This window comes from Eurosta solidaginis, chromosome 5 (assembly GCF_040869045.1).
Source record: "Eurosta solidaginis isolate ZX-2024a chromosome 5, ASM4086904v1, whole genome shotgun sequence".
NCBI lineage: Eukaryota > Metazoa > Arthropoda > Insecta > Diptera > Tephritidae > Eurosta > Eurosta solidaginis.
In genome coordinates this window covers 248111379-248134654 of record NC_090323.1, presented here as the reverse complement: position 1 = coordinate 248134654, position 23276 = coordinate 248111379, and the positions used below count along the sequence as shown (strand labels likewise).

General features: G+C 32.3%; 1 protein-coding gene across 2 annotated transcripts; it reads left to right on the top strand.

Annotated features, from left to right (window-relative positions):
- Positions 1–585: 585 nt before the first annotated feature.
- Positions 586–17018, top strand: Teh2 (tipE homolog 2). 2 transcript variants are annotated; one of them, XM_067789508.1, is made up of 5 exons: positions 586–808; positions 1226–1421; positions 2244–2417; positions 2522–2761; positions 10725–17018. In XM_067789508.1, exons 1-5 carry the CDS (start codon positions 586–588, stop codon positions 10768–10770), a joined length of 879 nt encoding a protein of 292 aa, XP_067645609.1. In that variant the 3' UTR covers positions 10771–17018. The 2 variants fall into 2 exon arrangements, with proteins under 2 accessions (XP_067645609.1, XP_067645608.1); XM_067789507.1 differs by lacking the exon at positions 10725–17018 and adding an exon at positions 6866–9072.
- The last annotated feature ends 6258 nt before the right edge of the window (positions 17019–23276 follow it).

The following is a 23276-nucleotide window of genomic DNA, read 5'->3' as shown; positions in this document are numbered from 1 at the left end:
ACAACAAAAAAGGAATTATATATCAAAACAAACAGACATAGACAGCAACTGATAATACATTAACTAACAAAGCTTTTAAACAAAAAGATATATATATATATTAAAAAAATCACAAACATATGTCATGGTAAACAGACTTGGACAACAAATAATAATAAACAAAAGCTTATAACAAACAAAAGCTCTTCAACAAAAAACAAAAAACTAGACTTACAAATTATTATTAAACTTGTGTAAGAAAAAATTATGTAAAAATTATTATAAAGGAAAGTAAAACCAAATTAAAGTAAAAATGTTAAAAATGACCGCCTACACATAATGAACACAGTTTGAAAAGCCTATAAGTTAACAAAAAAATCATCACAAACACTTGACCGCTACTAACTAACGCTCGAACAATAGACACACACACATACATATACATACCCATGTATATAAACATTAACCGACTAATTAACTGTCAAATAAATAAGCAAGAACAATTCGTATAATATAAAATAATTATAAAGAGATAGAGTTAGACAAAAAATTGTAAGCAGCCAACCGCCAGCAGCTAAAAATACTATATTATCAAACAACACCAAAATGAAGAAAAGCTCTACCGCAACAACAACAATGTCACTACCAACCAGTCCGACCATTTCGGCGCATACAATAACCAGCAGTAAAATAAGTTTAAGTAGCACAAAAACCATCACATCAGGTCGCTCAAGTCGTACAATTGGCTCACTTCTAAAGAAGAAGAAAAGCGATCTGGAATTGGAATCAATATTAGATAAGGCTAAATTTTATACATCGTTGTGCCTTGGTGAGTACTTCCAAGTTTTTTGGAATTTTTTTTCTGCCTTTTCTGAATTTGTATTCGAAAGCAAATTCGTATTTGTATTTTAGGACAATGGTACCTATTCGAAAACGCTATATCTCGGAAGTTGTCTCAAAAATGTCCTATCTCTGACTTGGTTTCACAAACTAACTTTCCCAGTTGAAAATATATTGAATTTGAATATACTGCATGAGTATATATTTTTGTTGCGGAAGGGAGCTTTTGAAACAAATTTCCTTCCAAAAAATTCTGAGATGGGCCATCTTCAATCTATGGATGATCTTTCCCTCAGATAATTCGTACAAATATGCGTATTTATATTATTATTGCTTTTGATATATGATTTTGAGTTTAATATTTGTATAAATAGCCGTTTTCGTAACATATATCTTCCATTTTTAGGTACCACTGCAATTCTTTCAGTTTTCGCCTTTCTCTTTTTAATACCCTTCGTTGTGGATCCAGCAATTTCGACGATAATCGCTGATTATGATCCCGTACCCGTAACATGTATTGTCATCGGTCATATTTATGCGGAAGGCATAAGAAATTGTTCGTGGAGTTCATGTCGCGAGGGTTGTACGTCATCACTCACCAAGTAAGTTTTTTAAAATTGTGTTAATATGTTTGTATAATTAAAAATGCCTTCAGTTTTTACGGCGAGGTGGTTAACAGTGATAGAGAAACGAGGCCAGAGGAAACTTTATAGAATATAGAGAGAAAGGGATTAGAGCTGGAGTGAGAGCATTTAAGAGTGTAAAAGATGGGCAAGGGAGTGAGATGGAGGAATAAGAAGAATGACGGAGGCTAGAAGGAAGAGAAAAATGTGAAAACAAGGAATCATGCGCTGTTCTTGTTATAATTTCTATATTAAATCAGTTAGCTTCAGAACCATTTTGAGATAATTTGGAAACAATTTTATGATCCCATCGTGACTACTTCAGGATAGTTTCGGGGTTATCTCTCCGGGTTTGTTTGGATATAATTTGTATTTATGTATTTTGAACAGTTTCGAGAATAAACCAGATAGTTCCGAATTAGTTTTGAATAAATCGGAAACCATTGCGACCAAATCTTGAGTAATTCAGGGTTACCTCCGAATTATGTCGGGCTTCTTATTGTGATGATTTCGGCATTGAGTCTAACGGAATAGTTTCAGAATCATTTTGTGAGTACCATTTTATGATCAATTCATGACTATTTTAGGATCGTTTCCGATTAGTTTCGAACTTTACGGCATCAACTAACACCAGGTCCGTTTTTTTATTTTTATTTTGAAAAGTCTTAGGTCTGTATCCGAGCGTTTCTCAATTTAGATAAATAGTTAGAATAACTAGCATAGATAAAGAAGTTTTGATATTATAAACGAAATCATGAAAAAATTAATTTAATATTGTCTATAAAACTATTGGAATTTCAGGTGCCATCAGTTGTACGTCAACTATACACGCATACCCTACAGTGAATGGGAAAAAAATCCACGCGAGCTGGATAAAGTGCAATGGGATGTGAGTTATACGAAATTTCTCATTAATTCGGAAGGTTGCGGTTATCCACCCACAACGAATTGCAGTGTTTTTGCGCGCCAATATGGGTAAACACATCAATATAGCTCTATCTCTTTCTAATACTATCTTACTCTTACCTACTCTAATGCACTTTAATTCACACTATCTGTCTTTTACTACGACCTAATAGCTACTCGCATATTGGCGAACCATTTCCCTGCTACTACAGTCGTGCCTATCCGGAAGTGGTGATCGGTCGCTACTCATGGGATAATACTCTCTATCATCTCATTCTCTCATTAATGATACCAAATGCGCTATTCGCCATATCGATTGGTGTGCTAAGCTATTGGTATTGTCCTTGCTGCGATAAAGCATGTAATAAATCATCATCTCGAGTCTATGCGGAGAAGTTTCCATCGAAGGAAGAGTGAGTGTGTTAAATAAATTGCATTTGAATTTTGAAATAACAATAACAAATTATCACTACTACAACAAAATCATTATCAAAAATATTCTGCTCGTATAACATACTACATATTAATTTTTTGAAACAAAAAAGATGCAAATTATCTAATAATGTTTATATATTTCATATGTTAGTTAAATTGTTTGTATGGGCCTGTATTTTATTATAGTAAAAAAAACGAAAAAAATTCAAATAAATTATTAATCAATTGTACCTGCATAATGAAACCTGCATAATCTGGAATGCCTTTTTTATCAAAATTTGTTATCTAATTAATATTGCATCCATAAATGTGTATAGATAGTATACATATGTTTAGTTATATTTACAAACATACATATATACATATACAAATATTTAATTCATGTTCAATACATACATACATACATACATATTTGTGCGTAAACAAACGTTTTGTATTCATTTTTGTAAGATATAAGTAATAGATATTTTATATTGGTTGGAAATGTGGTTGTAATGTTAACAAAACTTTAGAAAATTTTCATCTATGAGTTTACGCATTATGTTGATTAAGTTGACATTGAGTTGATTGAGTTCACCAAAGATGCATTATTACTGAATAGGATGAAACTTGAACAATTTGTCGAATGCTTAAATATATCAGTATATTCGCGATGTGGCTTGAAAACATCTGGGAAAATATTTGTGTAACTTTATGTAGTGCACTTGAAGCACATTCCAGTGAAGGGCATTAAGATAAAACAAAATTTCTCTAGCAGATTGTTGTCCGTGGTATTGGTGTCTTGTGGCGTGTTTACTCCCAAAGCAAATCTACCTTCCCTTGAACTCAACTTATTTTCAAACTTCTCAAATGCATCTCAAATAAACGTTGATAGAGCGTTTTCAAACTAATAACCACATTTTTTTAATTATATTTTACCTATTTTTCGAATTGCGAAATTTTATTTTCTCAAACCCTTCTCAAGCATGACGTAACAGAAGCAATAGAACTAGGTTCGACTTCCAACCACCCCCCAAATTTTAACCTTCGCTAACGCTAAAACTCCATCGCTAAAAAATCTAAAATGCAAGTGCGCAAAAAAGGTTGCAATATTTAGTCTCTAGTAAATAACAGCCTAACTCCTATACTTTAACATAGGACTTAGGCGGTTATTCCTTATTACCACATGGTACTAAATGTTGCATGCTTTTCTGCGCACTTGATGAGTGTTTTGGAAATTTTTGGCGATAGAAATTAATGCCCCTATTACCGTTTACAACTCAACTCTGGTTGAGTTGAAATTTCGCAATTTGGTATTACAGATTACAATTCAACCTGTCAAAAAAAATTTCGGTTGAGTTGTCTAGTCTTACAACTTTTTGTGGCATTACCGTTTACAACCTTGTGTTGGTGTAGTTGTCAAAGACGTCAAAATCTTACAACTGCTTACTAGCAGTTGTCTCATGCAATTTTGCAGTTGTTTTGAAAAAATGTTACGTTTTAGAAGACGGTTCACCACCTAATTTTTAACAAAGATGTTCAAAGTTGATATCAAAAGACACGTTTCGACCTCCGATTTAAGAATCCGAAAACAAAAATTGTAATTCTTTGCGACAGCATGGCACTGCTAATACGCGTCCAAAATATCGAGACGCGTATTAATCTCGAGAACAATAATCCGAAGGCGGAAAAGAAACATTTTATCTCTTGTCCGGAGATATTTGTAGTTGAAGTTGGCGATTTTCATGTGGTTGTTGTAATGTTGTTGTCTTTTTTCGGTTTTTGTTTAATATCTTTTGAAGGAGTTAAAATTTTTATTTTCCGCCTTCGGATTATTAATACTGATGCCAAGACGCATCGTTTAATACCTCTCTCGATATTTTTGGACACGTATTAGCAGTGTCATGCTGTCGTAAAGAATTACCACAAAAATTAAAAATTTTATTTCTAATAAAATCTAATTTCATGTGGTTGTTGTATTTTGCCAGATTTTTTGTACACAGCTATGCAGAAAGGTGTTGGACCCAACCAGATTTATTTTTACGAATCGCGGCCAAAGGCCGCCAACGCAGAGAGATGTTCTGTGCAAAAAAAACTGTGGAACGGGCCTCATATTTCGTACCCTCTCGGGCAATTTTGTGGGTCTTTGTAAATATCTTTCAAAAGAAATAAAATTTTTAATTTCCGCTCTCGAATCCTAAAAACGGAGATGGAAACCCGTCTTTTGATACCACCTTTGATAAGAGTTAGATGGTGCACGGGCTTATAAAACGTTACCAAAAAAAAGCAAAACATTTAAAGCCGGTAGTTAAACCTTTTTTAATCAAACAATAATCAACAATTTTGTACACATTTCTAGAAAAAACAACGTTTAAATGAATTACATTGAATAACTTTTTGACTTCAGTTAGACGAGGCTGGCCGCAGTTCGGATGCAGCCAAAATAGGTGAAATAAATATGCGAGTCCCATTGATACTTATCACTACTCCTGGGAATCCTATTTGAGTAAAATACAGTTTTTTCTGTTTGGGTTTTAATCTACTTCACACAAATATTCTCCTCAATAATATCTAAAACCAGTCCAACACCAAAATCATTTCCACATCATATTTGATAGCTGCCGTCAGCAAGGAATCGGAGTATGGCGCATAATTTTAAAATACGAACGCGTATGCGGAAATGGTCCTTAATTTTGTTTAGTACTGAGTAAAATGCTTCCTTTCAAATCTGCAAAATAACTTCATACGAAACTCATTATTTGTTTGTCACTTAAACATTTTCTTACTTGGTGCTTGGTAGTTCCAAGGGATGGAATGATCACGCGAATGTTTGCCGTATTCGCGAAATGTCAATCACCAACATTTTCGTCATTACAAAATAGATTTCATATAATATTAATAAAAAAATCACATTTGAAAATGCTTAAATTTCTGCCACAAATTGATCAGCTTTTTATTTATCTGTCAAATCGTCACTTCCTGAAGTTGGCAACTCAATTCAATTTCAACTGAAATAAGTTGTAATTCGTAATACCAAACAGGAGTTGAGTTGTCTTAAAGTTGAGTTGTTTTAATTACAACCCAACTAAGTTGAGTTGTAAACGGTAATAGGGGCATAAGCGTTAGCGATGATTGGAATTCGGGAATGGATGTTTCTCAAATGCTCCTCATTACTCAATAGTAAACAAGTTGAAAATTAAAGTTTGAGAAAACGTAGAGAAAAAGTAGAAATTTCGATTCTAACATTTCAACACTTCAGAGACCGATAATTCCTTTTTAGTTCTTACTAAAAATACTCGGGTTCATGTATGGTATGAATACTTCTTATTCAGTTCTAGTGTTTTCTATTGGTAGTAATAATTGCCCACCTGTGGAAGAATTCACAAACTTGTTTAATGACGAATCGGTAACTATAACGTTTTTGGTATTTAGTAAACATTTTAACCCTTGCAGTCTTTTAAAATGCATTGTTACAGCAGAGGGTGGTCCTCAGAAGGTCGCTGCCTTTGATTGGTTACTTTTAGTACATATAGCTCAGACTCTGACTCAGATCTAGGTATGATTCTTGACAGCAAGTTGTCGTGGAAGCTCAACGTAGAAGAGGGAGTGAAGAAACCTCGATGGCACTTTATGCATGTAAAAAAATGCACGTGCGTTCTATCACCCTCTCTCTATCTCATTGGATATTTAAAGCGATTGTAAAGCCGAAAATACACAAAGTGTTTTTTTTTCGTCTAAACTTATAAATTTAAGCACTCGCTTAGTTGATATCGTAACACTATGGACCCATTCAGTCTATGTGGGGTTCTTGCAGACCGGCCAGTTCAACCTAACCTAAGTTGATCATGTGACAAGCCGCATTAAGTTATGATAAATTTTAGTTGCTTCAAATTTTATTATTTTTCATTAACAGCTACTCTTGCTTTGTTTTATTTACTGTTTAAATTAGCAATAACCCATTTTCGAATCACAGCTATAGCTGAATTTCCAAAGGCTTCATTTATTTACTTTGATTTTCAAAAACTTGACTATGTAGACAAACTATCTTACGAAGTAACTTAAAAAAATGTTAAAAAGAATTTTTTACTAATACATTTTTACAGGATTGTTAACTGCATGAATTGCAAACCGGAGAAATCGTTATCCCTGAGTACTTTTTAAGAAAACTATGCAAGTGCCGGTTAAATCGATTAAAAATTTTAATGTTAGTCTTTCTTGAAATGTTATGTCTATAAAAAAAAAGTTTATTATTAAACTAAAGTTGACGTTTTTTTTTTAGATCTGCACACTTGTTATTGTTCCTATAAAATTGTAGTTAGTATTTAGAATCATAAATATAATATTGTAGATTAGAATTTAGCTATAGACGATTTATCGCGAAATAAATGGAAGCACCTTGCTTTAAAAACATGTAAATTTAAATAAGAGTTTGTGCGCAATAGTACAAATTGTGGTACCAACCTAAATGTTATATGATGACTCTTTTAAGGCAGTAGGCTTTTTTGGTGAAAAGCTTTTAATGCCAGAAATGACTTGCAGGGCTTTTCAAACCACTAACGAGCGTCTACCCTGGGTTTAAGAACTTTTCAAAGCATTTTGATATATGCTGTACTATCAATTACGTCACGAAACGTCACACGGTGGGGTATTTGATCAATCTAGCTGGCCATAGGTCGATTTTTCAAAATATAAATTTTTTTTTTTTTAATATACTGCCTGGCGTTCCTAGATGTCCACTGAATAGTATACATACCCCAAAACCCATCTGCAACGTCAACCGAGCTAACCGCGCACATCTAAAGTTGTATAAAAATTGTGTGCAGTTCGATGTATTTTTGGATTAAAAAGCAATATACCCTTCTTACCTACATACTTGTTCACTTGTTTAGCCTTAATAAAATCTAGTTACATTTTCTTTTAGGACAGGTAAATGTTTTTTTTTATTTCATACGTTAGACTTTTTATACCGCATGTTTTAACTGAGTTATTCTACTTGTAATACTACTACTTTTCAATATTAAATATTTTAAAAACCTTGCAAAGAAAAGGATATATCTTATTTTCATCGCATATCATGTCAGTAATTTTTTGGCAATACCTAACCCTGTGTTTGTTTCAAAGTTTAATAACAAAAACGGCTGCGCATACCCGCTATTTTTTTAATCGTGATCAATTTTGTAAGAGACTGATATCCTTATTGGCAAAAGGTGACAACCTTGTGAAAACATCCTCAGCGGCAACACCTAGGTAAAAAGTCTTAAAATGTAATACTATATCGATGTCCTAAATTTGATTCAAATCGGTTAAGCCATTTCCGAGATGGTAGTGGACATACAAAGAAATATAAAAAAGGTGAGGTGGCAACCTAGGTGGCAACCCTTATTAAAAATGTCAATAGAAATATGCGGAGTAAAATACTTTTCGTTTGATGCCCATATCGCCATATCTCATGTAATGCCAAAAAAATGACCTCGGGTCCATCCGAAACCGGGGTCCTGATCCATATTAATTCTGCGCGTAACACAGTGAATTTACTATCAAATATTCCCTTTCATAACTCATAAATCTCCTCAAAGCTTTTTTCGAACCTGCACTCCTACGATAGTTGAAATGGTTACAAACTCATTCAGCTACGTCATGCCTTAGTTGTTGTAAAGTTTTTCCCAATTGCCTTCTTTTGCATATATTAATCTTCTACACATTACATATTTCGTATGTAATTATGTGTTGAAGTTATGCATGGTTGTAAGGCGGTTTCAGAGAAACTTGGTATTGTTGCTGTTTTTGTTCTATTTATAGAACTACAACGAATTAACCAAATTTTGTCTGTTTGTATGAGTTAATCGGGGATTGCCCGTATTGCTTTAATAATAACTGCTGTTTTAATTTTGGCCAGCTAGATTGATCAAATACCCCACCGTGCGTCGGTTAGCTAGGCCAATACACTGCTTCTTTAGCACGGCATGTTAAGTACATCAGCGAGTAGAAAAATAGTATTGGCAGATTTAATCAAGATTTATCAATTATATTTTTTTTTATTTTAACTATTTTAAGAAAAGGCTTGTAGCTGAAACTTTTCTAACCAATCTCAAAAACCTTTTCAAAAAAAGCGCGATAGCCTCCGAAGAGATTTTATGCCAAACTTCTCTTCCAATTTGCGTCGTGCTCCGTCTAATTTTTTCTAAACATTGGCGGGATGGGACTTACTTGTTTTATGCCGACTCCGAATGGCATTTGCAAGGCTGATGAGTTTTCACTGGGAGCTTTTCATGGCAGAAATACACTTGGATTGCTTGCCAAACACTGCCAAGGGGCGACTCCGCTTAGAAAAATATTCTTAAAATTAAAAAACTTTGTTTCTAAAATTCTGATGTTGTTTCTGTTGTACGCTACCATCACACCACGGCGGCCGCCAGAGAAGAACAGGTTATACGTCACTTAAAACTCGCATTGATTTTCAGATTTTTTTTTCCGAAGAGTGTGTTAGATTTTTCGACATACAAAGTATGGAACATTTGTTTTTATATGGAAGAAAAAGTTGTCAAAAATTCGGAAAGAAATTGTCAAAAATTAATGTGCTTTGTCAGACTAAAACTCATTTTGCTGCAAAAGTACATACTCATAAAAATTCAGAAAACTGCGAACAAAAACTTTGTAGTTTTCGTAAAACATTCGCGAATTTTACGAACACGTTGTACATCGTTACAGGATTCATCGAATCTTTATTATTTTAATATTTATCAAAAATAAAAACAAAACACATTGACGAAATTAAAAAACAAAAATGCCACTGTTATTTCCCTCTTAGCGGCTGTATATGGATCAATTTTATGAAAACTTTGCAGATTATTTAAGAATTTTGTTTGAGAGTCCTTTACGAAAACATTGATTGTTTTCGGGATGACCGGAGAATTTCTAAACCTATTCGAAATGGTTTCGGAATAGCCAATTTTCTGGATCTTTTCAGGACTTTCATTTCACAATTGCTTGCAAGATCATTTCGAAACTATTTCAAGACCATGTGGAGATAATTTCGAAACAGTTTTGGAAGAATTTCTGGAGTATTCCGAGATCGTTTCGGGATTGTGTTCCGAATAGTTTGGGATCATTTCGGCACTGCTTGAGGAACACTTCGATATTGTTTTAGGAACAATTTTTGGACACTTCAGGAACATTCTAGCATAATTTTCCGGATACTGTCGGTTATATTTCTGGATAATTTTGCGATTGTTTTCAGGAATCTCGAGATTATATCGGGATTTGCTTCGTAAATAAATTTTGAGATACTTTTAAGACAATTGCGAGTTTATTTGGAAACAATCCTCTAAATCATTTTGGGATAAATTTTTCATTATTTCGGAACTACGCCCAGATCGTTTTGGAAACGTTTCGAGATTATTTCAGGAGCATTTCAGTATATTTTTCGGGGTACTGCTAGAACGATTTATGTATAATTTTTTGGATTGTTTTCAGGAATCCGAGATGGTTTTGAGATGTTCCTCGTGAAAAAGTTATCTTAATCGAAATGCTAGAAAAGTTGATCCAGGTTTCACAGTGCCGATTATATGACAAATGTCTAAATGTTGCCCGCAATTTTTTTTCGTAATGAGTATTTTATCATAAATTTAAGCATGACTTTTAGCTACATAATTAGTACGTGCGAGTTAGCAAAATTTATCAAATACTAATACTTAGTAAAAGAAATTATTAGTTAGTAGTAGTAGTAGTAGGAAATATTTTGAGTTATAAATAAAAGCATGCCACCTATTGTCATAACCGAATTTTTAACAAAAAAGTCTTTCTTTTTCGAATCACACGCACATTTAAGCATGCATTTTGTTACCTTAATGTCACTTTAACATCCACAATTTCAAAAATCACAACAATTTGTTTATAAATATTAAAAAATCGCAACAACAAAAACATGCTATATCAAATTATTCCAATTTATTTTGTTTGTAGAAAACTTCTGTGTCAAAGCGACGATGAAGATGATATGGAATACTAGTGAAATAGAAATTCTAGTTTAAGAAACAAAACTAGAAATAATACTTCGTAGCCTAACAAAAACTGCTTTCACATAAACTTAGATATATATTATAAACTTAGATACTAAATTCAATACAATGAATACAAACAAAAAATTAAAAAAAACGATAGCCACATTTTGTATTCGTAAACAAATAATTTAAAATAAATAAAAAAAAAATTTTATTATTTATTCTTACGATGAGTTATATGCATACTTACATACATTCTTAGTTAAAATTTAAAAAAAAAAAAAACATATATGTAAATACATTATGTGTGTATGTATTATGTTCGTATGTAGATAGTACGTACATTAGAATCAGATATAGTAGTTATATCTATATAAATAGATAATGATATATATAAACGTAAATGTATTAAATTCGTAAATATATAAATCTCTTAGCTACATATGGGTGTATACCTGCGTGTAATAGTAATATCAACAAAAATTACTTGCAAAATTTATTAGTATTTCCTTTTTTTCGTTATTTTTAAAAAACTCTAAAGAATTGTATAACAAAAACTATTAAAATCCATTTCGAAAATATATTCGATCATACTTTCAATTTCGAAATTTTTTTCGAATATGCTTACGAACAAATTTCGAAATTCGAAAACTTCAGATAATTTTTTGAGTACGGTGTTTTGAAGTCCAACGTCCAACTCAATTCAGCTTCCTAAATTTTCTAAATAGGGTCAAATAGTTTTCGTAAAGCAATTAATTTAATTTTATCGTTAATTTAACAAAATTTAAAAGGAGAAAAAATTATAAAATTTGTAAATAATTTTCGCTCCTATTTGGTTACACGCAGGTGTATGGTTGTACATGAAACATACATATGTACACAAATTCCCATCTTATTATTCGCATTAGTAAATACGTATCTGTACGCGTTCAGAGAAATTCCCCATTCGAACTAGTTTTATTTTAGCGCTAAAAGTAGAGTAAAGCATTCATATTTGTATATTACACCTGTGTGCAGAAAAATACTATCAAAATTATTAACAAATTGTATAAACTATTTTTATTTTTTTGTTAATTTAAGAAACGATTTGGGTATATCGATTCCAAAAACATTTTCAAAAAAATTCGATCATTCGATATGTTTTTCAAATTCTTAGCAAAAGTCACATATTTGTTTTTAAGCAATGGCGGAAATGTTTTGTACGATTTTGCAGCACAAACAGTTTTGGTTTTCCATCGTTAAAGTTTTCGGAAAAATTTCTAAATTTCACAAGTTTTTAAAAGTTTTGAAGAAATTCTAAAAATTATTATTGGAACTCTAAAAGACTTTTAGGGCTTTGCTGCTCAATCAATTTTAATTAAAATTAAACTTTACTTAAAGTTAGTCTCAATTTTAAATTTTTGATGAATATTTTCAAAAATTTCTCTCATATAAGATTTTTTCAAATGCTGTTTTTCAAAAGTTTTATCATTTATGTCTCTTAAAGAATGTATTGAAAAAATCAAAAGAGAAAACTAAAGTAATAAATAAGCATTTTTTATAAATTTTACTGCTATTTTAGTCCACACAGGTGTATGTGCTATTTAATAGAGCTGAACACATTACGCTTATTATAATTGTAGTCTAAACAATAATTAACATTACAATTATTGTTAAAGTCATCATGAATTCCAGCATTCTTTATTATTATTCATTATAGTTATTATGTTGTAAATTAAAATTAGATTTGATCTCAATTAAATTAATTGTAATCGCACTTATTGTAAAGACTGCATTCGCATTAATCGTATTTAAAATGTTATCGGTTTAGTAGCTAAGGATTAAATCAAACACCTAAATTCCTTACGACCATATTATTGATAGTGCGCATATTTAAGAATATGGCAAGTTTTTTGAGTACCCGATTTCTGAAGAGATTTCCTTTAATGTCGGCTCGCGATATATGTTTAACCAAACCTCAGCAACTTCACTTCCTTTTGTGGAACAGTCATCGGCTTAGGACATTAGAGCTTAACGAAAGTGGAGTTGAGCCCCTTGCCCACAGACAACGCTGCTCTAAAAACACGTTTTTGGTTCTTATTTGTTCATTTATTAAAATTCAAACCAAACAAAACCACAAAATAAAAGTAGGGATATGCGCTTAGTTGATTAATGCAAATTTCGTTTAACTATTTGTTCAATTACTCAACTTATTGATGATAAATTCATTATTTCGAATAACACAAAGTTTAGTCGCATTTTTGATTAGTCGAAGTTAAAACTAAATGAATTAATTAAGCGATGACAAAACTGGGGGCTAAACAACTCTTTAATTACTCAACTAGTAGATTAATATTAAGTTTAATTGGACTATATGATTAATCGCTTAAACATTGATAAATCTCTGCCAAAGTTACTCAATTAATCGATTAGTTTGAATTTTTAAATAAGCCAGTTGGAAGTTTAGTCAAACAAAATAGTTTATTGAAACCATCAACTAAAAAAACTTCAGTTTTTACAAATTTTTAAAAATTAGTTGAATTTCTAAATCTTGATAAAGCACACCATAAATTGTTCAACTAATCGACTTCTCTTCATTTTCCAAATAACAAAAAAAATTTTGATTAAAAAGACAAAAAAATTTAGATAAGTGATCAATCAAAAAAAAAACCTTAAATTTGACTTCAAAAAGTTTTTAAAACTTTTTAGAAATTAGTTAAATTTTGAAACCTTGACTAATCACATCATACGTTTTTCAACTAATCGATTTATCTTAAATTTCCAAAGAACACATGTTTTTTCATTAGACAGGCAAAAAAAATTGAGTTAAGTCATCAGCCATAAAAAAATAAATGTTAACCTCAAGAACTTGAGAGTGATATTGTACTTTTGTATATTGGACGCTAGAAAGTCGGAATTTGACTATAAATGTAGTAATTGACTAACTTATATTGACTCCTATAACTGATAGTTGAATGTAGCGATTATAAGATAATCATTAATCAATCGAACTTGTGTTGCTGTAAGTAATGTTGAAACGCTGTTTGGCTACTACAATTAATCTTATCACACATAATGCGAGCTTAGATTAATCAAGTTATTGATTAATTGATCATTGCATTATTTAACTTACTTGATTAGTCGAGTGAAGTTTTACAAGGAACTAATAAGAAAATGGAATATATTTTTTCTTCTCCGCCGAAAAGTTCTTTGTGACTATGAAAAAGTCAAGAATAGATGGCAACTCAATGATATGGTCAGCAGGTCTATAAAAGCTTTTTAATTTTTTTTTTATTGTTATTTCTTATAAACTGCGCTAAATAAAATCTTACATTCAAAATGCGCACACACAGCAGCAAGCATAATAAATTTTATATTTCCAGAGCTTTTGTAATTAAATTTTATCAAAAATCCCATCATGATGCATAAAAATAAAATCGTGTATATGTAAATCGAAAGCTTCATAATAAAAATCAGTCTGCAGCAAAAACAATACAAACAAACATAATTAAACCTACATAATATGTATACTAAAAAATAAAAAAACAATTTAAACAAAATTTTTGAAAAAAACTATTTTTTATGTTCAAAAGCCCTTTTGCAAGCTTTTACTCATCAAGCGACTGCATAATAAAGCACTGAGCAACCAAAGCGCTAACGGCTAAAAGCGAAAGCTACATATTTCGATGCGAAAGCTTATGCACTTAAAAAATTTTGTTTTTGTGCAATTTTGAATTTGTTTATTGTACAGCTTTTCCCTAAAAAAATTTATGTGAAAATTTTAAAGCTTTAAAATTATATTAATTAAAAATTATAAAAATAAATAATTTATATATATTTGTAAAGAAAATTGTGATAATAGTCATAATACAAATATCTTTTGTGCTCTCGTCGTCTCGTATTTGAAAAACTTAATTATCAAATTTAATGATATTAAAGTTGTTTTGTGCAACGCACGAGAATATCATATAAAACAATTAAAATGTATTGAAATATGTAAAAGGCATTGAAATGTATTTATGTATATATAAATCGAATTTGCTTAGTTAAAAATTTAAGTTAGTCTAGTTGAATAATAATTGCGTATCATATAAGAAAAGCAGCAAATTATTTAGTATCATGATTAATAATTTTTAAATTAGCAAAGTTATAAAAATAATTCAGTTCAATGCGCTAATGAAAGAAAGTAGTCAGCAAAAGTTTGAAACAAAAAATTCAATCAATTATAAAATCCAATTGTCACGTCAATTCTGAAAAGTGTAATAAATTTTTTAAATTAGCCAGAATGCAGTTCATGCAAAATTCTAAAAATTGCTAAGTCATTGATTCGTCAAACTTAACTAGCGATTGCAATAATTCTCACAAAAAAAAAAAAAAAACAAAAAATGGTGACTATATTTAGTTACTACCATTAGTTAGTTGAACAGCTAAAAATCATAATTATGATCATATGAACGGCTAATTAATCAATATTTCATTACGATAGTGGTATTTCTGATTAGTAATGTCGATTTATTAATTCAACTCCGTTTACGATTGCAGTATTGTATTGCGGTATTGTCTTATGTGTATGATTTTAATGTCTAATAATCATTCAATTTTTCTATCGATTGTATTATTCTGAACATAAAAATTTCAGTGATTTCGAAAACCTGTCAGGACAATATATGACTGAGGTAAATATTTTCTATTTGAATTTTGATCACAATTGTATGAATATGAAGATTACGCAATTGATTAAGATTACAAATGAAGTTATTGACAACCATATATGTAATACTCATATTTGCTAATAGAAAATGCTCGCAATGTGTTTTGAATTCGAAATCAAAACAAGACATCCTATAAAATTGTTGTGATTGTAGCAGCATAGGTGTGACAAGAAAAATTTAAACTTTAGGTACATTCGATTATTGAATACAAAAACAAAAACATTTAAACAGTAATATATCGGCACTCTGATGTTTGGGAATGTACCTAGCCTTTTGTAGCAATATAGGAGTATTACATATATGTTGGCAAAGTTGTATTGTGATTCTAAGAGTTCCAAGTTCAGCATAATGATTGAATTAATGAATTAGTCAATCGATAATGGAATATGATAAGTACTGAAAAGCGATTTAACAATTACGACTAAACTTATTATGAATCAGTCGAACTTAAAATTGCAACCGTTGTCATAACTTACGCATAGTGACTGCGAAAAATTTAAACATTAAATGGTGAGAAGAATTGAATTAGGTTACGGTTGCAGTATACTCAAACTCAGCTCTTCGAAAGTGTAAGAATAACGATTTTTATTATGTATTAATTATTAATAGTTCAAACTTTTACTATAATTGTAATTGTTCATCATTGAATTAACCGCAAGTCAATCGCTCTGAGTTGACAAATTCAATTATTTTAAATAACTCAAGAAAACAACTGCGATTTATCAGTCATTTGTCTTATTTACTTGGATTTTAGTTCTAGTGATTACCTAAAGCTAGTAAATCGGTTAATAATTTAGCCTGGATTAAGACAACAGTAATCCCTAAAAGCTAAGAATAGTAGCGATTGAGTTAATTATGCCACAGCATAGCTCAGACTATGATTGCAGTTATTCTAAAATCCAGAAATTTCGTTTATGACTCAGTTAGTCATTAAACGTTCCAACCAAGTTTGAGATTGTGTTCATTCTAAATTAAGAAAGCAATAAGTTTCAATTATTCAATTAAATTGGGTTCAGAAACCAAAAGGGCTTTAGATCCTATTCCGAAAATATTAATTATGTATCAATAAAAATAAATAACAATTAAAATACCTCCAAAAAAGGATATGATTCAGTAAATCATTAATAAAACATGAATTGCGATTGAATTATTGCGATGAGTTTTTTGTTAATCAATCGTTCTTGGATTACAGCTTTAGTAAATTTAAAAAGCTTACATATCAATAAAGATGGTTAGTTTTTTGAGTTTAGATTTCAATTTCAATGTAGTAACAAAAAACTAGAAAAATCAATTAATCAATTTAGCCCATATAACGTGTACAGTAATCCCGAAAGGTTAACGCACAGTTGCAATTTATTAGTTTAATCGATGCAACAGATTATGATTAAGATTATGAATACAGTCGTTCTAATAAGCCAAAACTTTTGAATAGGACTAAATCATTCCCCAAGACTTCAAATTGAGTTAACGAATGAAATAAATGCAAAGAACTAAAAATTATAAGTGACTATTTTGATTAACTTCCATCAGTCGAGACTAGATTACAATGGAAGTCACGCTAAAAACACATAAATACATTGGTCAACTACCCTGCCAACAAAATTTTCGTTTGATGTCATTTTCTTAGCTAATTCAGAAATTAGTTTTAATTGAATTGGTCATTATTCTGACTGATTAAAAATTGCATGAAAGAGATAAAGCTTACTACTCCGATTCTGAACAAATTAACTGCGATTAAAATAGAGCAAGAAAGTCACTGATATAATTTAGTTATTAATTCATCCTTTTAACTTAAAAGCGCGAATTAATATAAAATTTATCATTAACCAATCACAGTAAGGAATTCAGTTAGAAAAGTAAAGCAACGCTAACGATTAAACTAATTATCCCGAACTCCAAGAATGACGAGTATGATTCAACCTTAAGCAGTCGGATGCTTGGATTAAAACTGAATAAAACGATAACTTACGTAAATTAAACATTCATTCAGATGTTATGATTACAGTTATTATACGGACGATTATGATTTGCACCAAAAGCTAAGAATTATGTTCAGAATCAAGCGAAATCAGCCAATAAAAGCATAAAATGATGGCTTCATTAACTAAAACAAACATTTAGAAAATCAGCGTGATTGATTAAGTGCCTAACGACTGTATTGCTTACTTACTTACTTAATTGGCGCTTAACCGTCTAAACGGTTATGGCCGTCCAACAAGGCGCGCCAGTCGCTCCTTCGCTCCGCCAACCGGCGCCAATTGGTCACACCAAGGGAGTTTAAATCGTTTTCCACCTGGCCCTTCCAACGGAGTGGGGGCCGCGCTCTACCTCTGCTTCCATAGGCGGGTTCAGATAGAAACACTTTCTTGGCCGGAGCATCAACTTTCATTCGCATAACATGGCCTAGCCAGCGCAACCGCTGCGTTTAATTCGCTGGACTATGTTGATGTCTGCGTATAGCTCGTACAGTTCATCATTAAACATTCTTCGGTACCCGCCATCGCCAACGCGTAGAGGTCCACAAATCTTTCGAAGAACTTTTCTCTCGAACACTCCCAAAGCCGCTTCATCTGCTGTTGTCATGATCCATGCTTCTGCCCCATATAGCAGGACGGGTACGATAAGTGACTTGTAGAGTATGATTTTCGTTCGCCGAGAGAGGACTTTACTTTTCAATTGCCTACCGAGTCCAAAGTAGCATTTATTGGCAAGATTGATTCTTCGCTGGATTTAAGTGCTGATGTTGTTGCTAGTGTTGATGCTGGTTCCCAAATAAACGAAGTCTTTTACTATTTCGAAATTATGGCTGCCAACAGTAGCGTGGTTGCCAAGGCGCATATAGGCTGACTCTTTGCTCGATGACAGCAGGTACTTCGTTTTGTCCTCATTCACCATCAAACCCATCTTTACCATCTTTACCATCAAACCCATCCTAACGACTGTATTGCTTTGATAAAATAAAACGATTACTATAACGTAATTAATCGAACAAAGATTGCAGTAATTCCAAAAGTGCTGATAATGGCGATTTATTCTCAACAAAAGCGACAACTAGGTTTATTTGAGTCATTAATCAGCTGATTTTTTACAAAAGCACTAATAAGGACTTCAACCAGTCAATTTTTAACGAAAATAAAATTAAAAATTAATTTTGTGATTATTAATTAATCAAACTGAGAGCATGAATGTAGCAATCGCAATTTTTAAATGATTTGACATAAGTCTTGCTTATGCTGACGATAGAGTGGTCGCTATATGCTATACTAGGGTGAGAAGCAAATTTTTATTTTCATATATTTTACAAGCTTCAAACGTTTCTAACACTTGACAACTTTAGGATTTTCCATAGGAAATAACTTTCATAGCTTTCAATCTTTATATTATAGTAACGCTAATCGCGTCCACGATTTTTGCTGTAATCGTAAACAGAAGAAAGATTTTTGGGGTTTAAATCCCTTTTCCTAGGAAGCTGACTTAATGGACATTTTTCCATTCTGCTTTAGTTTTAAAAATATGCTCGAAAGTACTTTTAGGTGCAATGAGAAAAGGCAGCGGTTGATATCAAATATTCGCTGATGTTTTTCATTTACTTCCAATATAAACAATTTTTTTTATAGCTTTTAAACGTTTGCTGAATTTAAATACACTTAAAAGAAACATTTTTTTCCTCATACACACAATTTCGCCAATAGCTTACAAAAATGTCAGCGCATACTTAATTTTTTGCTATGATCGATTGTGTAAAGCAAATACAATTTTTTTTCTAGACCTTTTTGTAATACCTACCTGCGTAACTAACACGAATACAAATTGTAACAAATCGATACAGGATTCTATTTACAAAACAAACACAAAATTCCAAAAAACAAAAAAAAAAAAACATTTTTCTTCAGCGCAAAATTGTAAATCTTGAATCAAATAAGAATAATTGAAATTGCTAAATAAAAAAAAAATTTAAATAAAAAAATTAAAATAGTTTGATGTTTCAATTCAGCAGCTTAAGGACGATAGGCTTTTTATGTATAAGGAGCAAGCATGTAAGTATTTCTATTTAAAATATTCTGATATACTACTCCTTGAGAAAAATGTTGCTCATACGCCCTGGTGCACGTTTCACAAAACATACAAAACTGATAATACAAGTAAAGTTCTTCTGAAAAGAAAGATTTGTCAAAAAAAATTCACTTTAGTACAAGTATTTTTGTATTTTTGTTAATGGAGCCCCTGTTTCCGTATATCTGACACAGAGCAATAAAATGAAGGCTCTTGGGAAAAGAAGCAACAAAAATTTATACACACGTTTTTTCTATTACAAAAAAAGTTTTTTAAGCCATAAAAACCCTCTCAATGAAAACTCATCTGCCTTCGGAGTCGGCTTAAAACATGTATGTCCCGTCCGCCGAAATTGTAGGAAAAATTAATAGGAGCACGACGCAAATTGCAAGAGAAGCTCAGCTTAAAATCTCTTCGGAGGTTATCGCGCCTTATCTATATATATAAAAAGAAGTGTACATTTTGATTGTCACTCCATAACTCGAGAACGGATAGAAAGATTACCATGAAATTTTTAGGAAAGATACAGGAAGGAGAGGTGATGGTTAGTAGATATTGAAATCCCAAATGGGTTTAGCCATATATATATATAAATCTAATTCTGTGTGTGTGTGTGTGTTCACTATGGAAACGTATTTCCCACACATCAATCATCACCAAATTTTGGTTATGGGTTCCTTCGACCAACGCGAAGGTTTTAGGCTAAAAATAATTTCGATATATAAAAGGAGCGTGGCACCTCCCATAAAAATGGAATTTTTGGTACTGCATACCTTTGAAGGTATACATGGCAGAACATTGAAATTCAATGACGAGTTATATGAGGTCAATCCCTAATGCCACCAAGAAAATGCGGAATTTGGAAAAAGGGGCGTGGCACCTCCCATACAAATGGAATCAGACTGCTGGGTGACTAGGGTCTCGGGATATAGGCCAAACATGGGCCCGGATACCTCTTGAATGTTTGTGTATTATGGATATCAAATAAAAGCTGTTGCTGAGTGCTTTAAAGTAAATTTCATTGTCATATTCGATTTAGTCGCATCAACCTGGCAAAACTGATAAATATGCATGTGAAGCCGAAATAAAGACATGAATTAATAATATCCACATACCTATTTACATACATCCTATTCGATTTGCCTGAAATTTGGTATATAAATTTGCCTATATTAGTATTTACGATGCTTTTTTCCGGGAAGTGGACCAGAGACGGACTGGGACTGTGATTAAGACTAGGACTGGGACTGAGACTGAGACTGAGACTCGGAGTGTGACTGGGACTGAGACTCGGAATGGGACTGGAACAAAATACATACCACCCTCTGGGACTGGCAATAAGATATGAAGAAGAATGAGAAAAACTTGAGAGAAGAGAAAAGAGAGAAGGAGACTAAGAAAGAGATAGAATGAGGCGAAGATGGAGATAGATGAAGCGCAAAATACGGAGGGAGGAGTGAATAAAAAGATTAGGAAAAGTGTAGAGGTGCGAGGGCAGAGTTAGACCGAAAAAGCTTATTAAAATGTATGCAAATATACCAAATTTAGGGCAGAACAACTTCTGCCGTGTCTGCTAGTATTTTTATACACAGCTTGCTTTGCACACAGAGTATATTAACTTTGATTGGTTAACGGTTGGTTGTACAGGTATAAAGGAATCGAGATAGATATAGACTTCCATATATCAAAATCATCAGTAACGAAAAAAAAATTCGTTTGAGCCATGTCCGTCCGTCCGTCCATCCGTCTGCCCGTTAACACGATAACTTGTGTAAATATTGAGATATCTCCACCAAATTTGGTACACGAGCTTATCTGTACCCAGAATAGATTGGTATTGAAAATAAGCGAAATCGGATGATAACCACGCCCACTTCTTATATATATAACATTTTGGAAAACACAAAAAAGCTGATTAATTAGTAAATAATAAACCTAGAATGCTGAAATTTGGCACGCGGACTGATGTTGAGACTCTTGATAAAAATTAAAAAAAAAAAATTTTAAATGGGCGGGGCACCGCCCACTTGTGATAAAATCAATTTTACAAATATTATTAAACATAAGTCAAAAATCGTTAAACCTATCGTAACAAAATTCGGCAGAAAGGTTGCCTTCATTATAAGGAATGCTTTGAAGAAAAATTAACCAAATCGGTTAAGGACCACGCCCACTTTTATATAAAGGATTTTAAAAGGGTCGTGGACGACTAAAATAAGCTATATCTTAGCGAAAAAGAGGTTTATATCAATGGTAATTCAATTCCCAAGTGGATGTATAACAATAAATAGGAAAAATTTCAAGTTTTAAAAAAGGGCGTGGCACCGCCCCTTTTATGACTAAACAATTTTCAATATTTCGGGAGCCATAACTCGAAGAAAGATTTACATATCTTAACAAAATTGGGTACACATATTTTCCTTATAGCAGAAAATATTTCTAGTAAAAATGGACGGGATCGGTTAAAGACCACGGCAACTTAGACATAAAATAATTTAAAAGGTTTAAAAGACTAGAATAATAAGCTATAACTTAGCAAAAAATAGTTTTGAAATAATGATATTTCACTTATCAAGTTTTATTATTAGAGGAAATGGGGAGATATTTTTTTTAAACGGGCCGTGCCACGTGTAATGTAGAAAAGTAATTCATCTGAAATGAAATGTGCAATTGAAGCTCACGCTGAGTATATAATGTTCGGTTACTCCCGAACTTAGACACCTTTACTTGTTTTATTTATCTTTAAGGTGCTTAAAGACGGGTCAGAGAATAAGTCAAGTATTTACTTTTTTACTGACATCAATCAACTCTGAGTTAAAAAGATAACTTGCCGTTGTGCAATTGGGCCTAAAAAGCTTTTCGGGCGACATTCTTGAGATAAAAACTTAAAATTTTTCTCCTCACATCTTCACATCTGACGTTCACAATGGCCTTGTTGACAGATTGCTATCGTTGCGCGAAAATTGATTGTTAAGCAGAACAAAAATAGAAAATGGAGATGAGCAATTATTGCTAAGGTACTGAAATATTCAATAGAGCAGTCTAAAAATGTTTTGCTAAATGGCGTGCAGCGACTTTCGAAATTGATCTATTTGCATAGCTCCGGTGTTTCTCTACATTATCCATCAAAGTCACAGAGCGATCTCCGCTCCATAAGCAGAAGCCAGAGCAGTTTTAACGGATGGCTCGAAGCTTAATGGCAATAAGGGCAGCAGTATCTAAGTACAAAAAATATCTTTTGCTCTACTTAAGTATTAGGCTACCGAGCCATTGCAGGCAAACTCTTAACTAAGTAGCCTCTCAGTGCACCAAAATGGTGAGATGGATCCCGGGTCACAGAGGTGTACCTGTGAACTGTGTTAATGATCAGCTAGTGATGAAAGGCACTAAATAGACAGATGAAATTTAGTAAAGGCACATCATATAACTAGTCATCTTGCTAAGTGCAAAGACTTCCTCATAACTGTATTTACCAAAAAAGCCAATGTCAGATGTACGCTCTAACCCACCTGTAAAATGTCTCGACAAATCTGTCCTCGTATAAATGCGAACCGAACTAAGTTCTCTCAGTATATCCCCTTAGGTCCATTGAACACGATATTAACGGGATACTGCCTAATGGACATACACTGCGAACGCATGGGAATCCAAAGGGTTGATTCCTCTGCTGATGTCCAGCTCTAGCCAGAACATGCATGCAATGTCTGAGCAAGTATTTTATCGGCTTTTTAGCAAAGCTCAGCTCAGCTCAAATGAAAGGCATGCTGTGC